The sequence below is a fragment of the Nematolebias whitei genome, chromosome 11 (assembly GCF_014905685.2).
Source record: "Nematolebias whitei isolate Nwh7 chromosome 11, NemWhi1, whole genome shotgun sequence".
NCBI classification, from domain to species: Eukaryota; Metazoa; Chordata; class Actinopteri; order Cyprinodontiformes; family Rivulidae; genus Nematolebias; species Nematolebias whitei.
In genome coordinates, this window is record NC_056508.1 from 48,069,580 (window position 1) to 48,072,925 (window position 3,346).

Consider the following 3,346-nt stretch of genomic DNA (forward strand, 5'->3'; position numbering starts at 1 on the left):
TGACTTCCTGTTCCCACACCGTGTCTCCTGCACTATGTACTTCCTGTTCCCACACCGTGTCTCCTGCACTGTTGACTTCCTGTTCCCACACCGTCACCTGCACTGTTGACTTCCTGTTCCCACACCGTGTCACATGCAGGACCGCTCTAAATTCCAGTAATTCTAGTGCATAGTTCGATCAGATGGTTCTGAAGGTTCTGAAGGTTCTGACGGTTCTGACGGTTGCTTTGATCTGGTTCTTCTTCAGAACATCATCAAGAAGGTGAGCGGTCAGAAGTTTGTGTATAAGTTTGTGAGTCAGCCCGACCCCTCCCTGCCTGATGGGGTCCGCAGCCTCGAGGATGGCCAAAGGAAAGACATCTCTGACCCAAGCAACCAGTTAAAAGGTCTGGGGGCCGTGGCTTCTACCTGTCAATCAAAAGGCGTACCCCAGGTACCTCTGACCGTCTGTGTTTAGCTGTTTAAGCTGAGAGTGATGTCTCTAACGGGCCGGTTTGTTTGGATCCACAGAGATCGTCACCCAGCAGCTCCCAGAAAAGCTCCAGAAACGACTACATGAAGTCCGGCCTCTACTCCACCTTCACCATCCAATCTCTGCAGACCCCACCCAACAGCCGGCCAATCAAATCAGAGCTCCTGCTTCAGCCAGACCCCGCCCCCAAGGCTGACTGCCTGCCCAGAGAGGTGAGTCTGTGAAGTCGGGCGACAACCAGCAAGACTAAACTCGGGGCGAATTAGCCCACGAGCCCACCACAGTCCGTTTGATGTATTCATGCCTCACCTCCTCCTCAGGTCTGCGCTCTCCCAGAGAGTAAACCCTCCCCGTCACTGGGAGGTGCTGCCGACTCCTCTCTGCAGGTTCTTGTCTCGCAGACGTCTCCCTGCCCAACTCCGGCGCTCAGCCCGCAGATTCCAAGCAGCCAATCACAGGTCAGACACAGGCTCCGCCCCCTGCTCAGTCATGTTTATTCACCTGCAGAGAATCTTCTTTGTACTGTTTGAACCTCTTATACATAGTTCCCACGCACGTGACCAGTATTGCGCAATACCGTGTTTCTGCCATACGTGTAGGCTCGTGCTGGACCGCGTTCGATCAAGATGTCTTGCAGAGCTCAGTGTATTGATTCTCTTGACCAAGAGAAAGACACGTGCTTTAAACAGCTGCGGCCAGAGTTGACCTGTACCAGGTGGAGACAGAAATCATGCCGGACCACGCTGACATCACTGAGAAGTTACTCTGATATGGTTAATTGTTTAGTGAACACAGGAGTGCTACAACGGAGGAGCGTCGCAGCTTTAAGTCCATGGATGCTTATAATCAGCGATGGATTTATGAAGGAGTCCGAACTCTTCATGTGGACAAAGTTCTGGTGCCTGGCAGAGTAAGTTACAGTAAAATACTCGTAGAGTCCCTCATCGCCTGCAGATACAAACTACATCAGCTAAGACGACGTAGCTTGTGCTACAGTAAAGATCACGGACTATTTCTCACATTACACATTATTTATTTTGCTGTGACTGACTTTCATACTCGGTGTTAACAAAATCAATCACGTGTAATTATTGCTCATAGTATTTAACGTGCTACAGTAAGTGTCACTGATTTTATTTATTTTCCACTATGACTGCCTTTGTTAATAAAGTTAGTGGTGAAAAATTACAATTTGGTAACTCCTTTTAATCCATTGGTTAAATGTTTTAAAACCCTGAAACAAGAACATTTTAATAGTTTCCTCCTGTGTTGTGTTTCTGTGTGAGGTTCTCCCAGAAGATGAAACTCCACTTGGTCCAGAAGTTGTGCAGTCGTGCACCACAGCAGCAAATGAGTGAAAACATCAGTTCTGTAAATGAACCTGCTTTTCAACATGTGGTTGTGCAACATGCATCCCTAAATGTGCGTGTGCTTATCTTTAGTTTGAATAAAACGGTTGCACCAAGTTTCACCTTCTTTATTTCAATAATGAAGATCCTCTGTTTAATCTCCAGTACTGAGAAACAGTTTCATTGTGATGTCGCCTCTACTGGACTTTATTCTACTGCACATCTATAAAACCTGGCTGTAGTGATTGTTCTTTAACATCTTACCAGTTTAGTGTTTTATTGACATGTACAACACATACAAGCATGCATGTTGCTGCATGTTCCTCCTCCAGGAGGAGACTGACACAGTTCTAAGTCGAAGCCTATAATTAGAAATTCAACACAGCTGAAAGTGATACAAGATGAGAACTGTGGGAGATTTAATGTCTTTTAATGAAATGACTCCATGCTGCTGATCATAGAGGACTACAGAATAAATACCAGATCAACAACTCTTCAACAGTTTCTGACTTTAAAGTTATTCTCAAAGCTTTTTTCATTTAACTTCAAATTATGTAACTGATTTTTAAAATCGATATCTGCTGATGATCTGTGCAGTTCAGAAACAGGAGCATGTTCTGTAGAGCGGCTCGAGTGCCACCTAGCAGCTGACGGTGGTAGTGTTCAATATTTTCAGTCAGAACGAATGAAACGTCTCAGCCAAACATTGATTATAAAAAGACAAAAATCCATAAATACGTCTCTTCAGCGTTGAAGTCGCAGGGCATGAAATTATGCAAAACTCCGCCACTTATAGGCCGAAAAATAGGCTAAGTGAAAACCGTGCTTTGCCGAAACGTCTCCCGGTTGTAGCATGCTCTAACGCAGCACGAAACGAGCGTTGGTTTACTTAAAGATCCACAGCTGTATCTGCAGCTGGAGGCAGCCTGACAGGATGGAGGATACATCCTGATGTTGCGTCACATGGGAACTGTGTTCTGCTGCCTCTGACCAATCAGAGGTCAAAGGTCAGAGCTCTTTCTGAATGACCTCGTCGTGTCCTCTGTCCACTTTCAGAACCCCCCCGGAGCCCCTCTGAGCGACCCGCCCCAGATTTACCTCACCACCGTTGGAGACCCATCGTCCCTCAACCCTCTCCTTCCCCTCAGGCCCGTCGGAGCAGCAGGAAGTCCCGCCCCCCCTTCCCATGTTTCTCTGTGTCCCCCCCAGTTGTCGCCACAGGACAGCGCTCCCATCTTTCCTCCTCACCCCCAGGCTGCTCCTCACCCCCCTCCTGTGTTTGTCATAATCAACCCGTCTCCTCCCCAACAGCAGCAGGCCCCGCCTTCCACTAAGGCTCCGCCCACCCCACGTCCTCCCCCACCCCACATCGTCATCAAGGAGGAGAACCTCCCGTCAGAGGAGGAGCTGCTGGAGATGGTAACACTGGAGAGGAAGCAGGCGGAGCAGGTGAGGGGAGGAGACGCAGCCAATCAAAATCAAGCATTCTTCTTCACTTTCATTCATCTCTTCTTCTGCTCCTCCT

At 48.1% G+C, this 3,346-nt stretch overlaps 1 protein-coding gene across 1 annotated transcript in view; it reads left to right on the forward strand.

Moving 5' to 3' along the window:
* Positions 1 to 247: 247 nt before the first annotated feature.
* Positions 248 to 3,346, forward strand: part of elk1 (ETS transcription factor ELK1) — a gene marked incomplete at its 5' end in the record, with an annotated part of 6,150 nt that continues 3,051 nt past the window's right edge. Inside the window, 4 exon segments of the mRNA XM_037685080.1 lie at positions 248 to 433; positions 511 to 684; positions 793 to 930; positions 2,878 to 3,270. Of these exon segments, the coding sequence (XP_037541008.1) occupies positions 248 to 433; positions 511 to 684; positions 793 to 930; positions 2,878 to 3,270 (891 nt within the window).